The sequence below is a fragment of the Carlito syrichta genome, unplaced genomic scaffold (assembly GCF_000164805.1).
Source record: "Carlito syrichta isolate Samal-C Ts95f unplaced genomic scaffold, Tarsius_syrichta-2.0.1 Scaffold315591, whole genome shotgun sequence".
In the NCBI taxonomy this organism is placed as follows: domain Eukaryota; kingdom Metazoa; phylum Chordata; class Mammalia; order Primates; family Tarsiidae; genus Carlito; species Carlito syrichta.
Window position 1 is genome coordinate 1 of NW_007259687.1, and position 2,241 is coordinate 2,241.

The following is a 2,241-nucleotide window of genomic DNA, read 5'->3' on the forward strand; positions in this document are numbered from 1 at the left end:
GTGCAGTGGCATGCTCATGGCCACCGCAGCCTTGACCTGCTGGGCTCAGGCAATCCTTCTACTTCAGCCTTCCAAGTAGCTGGAACTACAGGCACACACCACCACACCTAATTTTTTGATTTATTGTAGAGACAAGGTCTCGTCCAGTTGCCCAGGCTGGTTTTGAACCCCTAGGCACAGGCCGTCCTCTCGCCTCCGCCTCCCAAAGTGCTGGGATTACAGGTGTGCGCCACTACACCCAGCTAAGGGCTCTTAGAACTTAAAGAACTGCAATGCTAAAGAACCCACAACACTGCTCCTCAGATCTCAGTGAATATCTTCCGGACCCTGCCGCCCAGTGAGAACCCTGAATTTGACCCTGAAGAGGATGAGCCCAACCTTGAGCCTTCGTGGCCGCATCTACAGGTCTGAAGGGCTGGGGAAGGCAGGGATTCAAGTTCGGGAAGAGACTGAGGAGAGGGGAGAGGGTCTCCTTTGTCCGGAGACTGCTGGATGAGGGCCACAGGGTGGGGTGAGTGGGTGAGGCTGTTAGTGAGCTCGGCTTTTTGTCTGTCCTCCTCCTAGCTGGTATATGAGTTTTTCCTGCGTTTCTTGGAGAGCCCAGACTTCCAGCCCTCCGTGGCCAAGAGATATGTGGATCAAAAGTTTGTCCTGATGGTGAAGTGGGGAGCCCAGATGGGGTGGTACCATGGGGCAGGGCTAGGCTCTCTGTAGGGCTGGGGATAGGATGGAAGTGAGCTGGGGTTGACCTCTCACCTGGCCCCTGACACCGGCTTCCACAGCTACTGGAGCTATTTGACAGCGAGGACCCCAGGGAGCGTGAGTACCTCAAGACCATCCTGCACCGGGTCTACGGCAAGTTCCTGGGTCTCCGGGCCTATATCCGCAAACAGTGCAACCACATCTTCCTCCGGTGAGTGGCTGCTGCCTGCTCGGCAGAGATCTGGGGAGGGAGGGAAGGCTGTCAGGGAAGAAACCGAGGCAAAGGATTCTGGGCCACAGGGCCCCTTATAGAACTCTGGTTGGCCAAGTTCTTTCTTGGTAATGTATTATACTGATTAGACAAATACTGTGAAGTCAGCAGAGAATGGGTATTCATTTCCATTTTACAGATGAAAAAGTAGAAGCTGAGAGAGATGAAATGGTTTGCAGGGACTAGGGACAGTCCAAGGGACCTAGGATCTAAATATTTTGACCCTTTTTTTTTTTTAATTGGAGTCTCACTCCTTCGCCCAGGCTGGAGTGCAGTGGCACGCTCACGGCCATCCCAGCGTCGACCTGCTGGGCTCCGGCAATCCTTCCGTCTCAGCCTTCCAAGTAGCCGGAGTTATAGGCGCGCACTACCATACCCGGCTAATTTTTTGATTTATTGTAGAGACGAGGTCTCACCAAGTTGCCGGGCCTGGTTTTGAACCCGCGGGCTCAGGCAATCCACCCACCTCAGCCTCCCAAAGTGCTGGAGATTACAGGCTGAGCCACTGAGCCCAGCCTGACGCTTTTTTTTTTTTTTTTGAGTTGGAGTCTCACTCTCTCTGCCAGGCTGGAGTGCAGTGGTATGCTCACAGTCACTGCAATCTTGACCTGCTAGGCTCAGGCTATACTCCTGCCTCAGCCTTCCAAGTAGCTGGAAACACAGGCATGCGCCACCACACCCAACTAATTTTTTTATATTTTTATTGTAGAGATGAGGTCTTACCATGTTGTTCAGGCTGGTCTCGAACCCCTGAGCTCAGGCAATCCTCTTGCCTCTGCCTTCCAAAGTGCTAGAATTATAGGAGTGAGCCACTGCGCCCGGCCATCTTTTGACCCTTATTGTGCTAGGCCATAAGGTCTCAAAGGGAAATTCTTTGCATACATGAGTATGCAGCACCAGCACCCACTGGGCATCAGAGCTCATGTGGCCATGTAATTGAGACTATAGCCCTGGAGTTTGGTTTCAGTATTTGGGTGAACTTGGGCAAATTACTTTGGCTTTCACCTAGTTTTCTCACCTTTATTTATTTATTTTTCTGAGTCGGGGGGGCTATCCTGGGCTTGGCGATCCCCAAGTAGCTAGACGGATGTCACCACAACTGGCTAATTTTTAAATTTTTTTGTAGAGACAAGTCTCACTAGGTTGCCTGGGCTGGTCTCGAACTGCTAGGCTCAAGCAGTGTTCCCACCCCGGCTTCCCAAAGTGCTGGGATTACAGCCAAGAGCCACCGTGTCCGGCCTCCTTCATCTTTTTTTTTTTTTTTTTTT

General features: G+C 51.9%; 1 protein-coding gene across 1 annotated transcript in view; it reads left to right on the forward strand.

Annotated features, from left to right (window-relative positions):
• Positions 1-281: 281 nt before the first annotated feature.
• The window catches only part of PPP2R5B (protein phosphatase 2 regulatory subunit B'beta), a gene marked incomplete at its 5' end in the record, with an annotated part of 8,099 nt that continues 6,139 nt past the window's right edge, over positions 282-2,241 (forward strand). The window contains 3 exons of the mRNA XM_008073004.1: positions 282-405; positions 565-657; positions 783-913. Of these exons, the coding sequence (XP_008071195.1) occupies positions 282-405; positions 565-657; positions 783-913 (348 nt within the window). The remainder of the gene's footprint in view (positions 406-564; positions 658-782; positions 914-2,241) is intronic.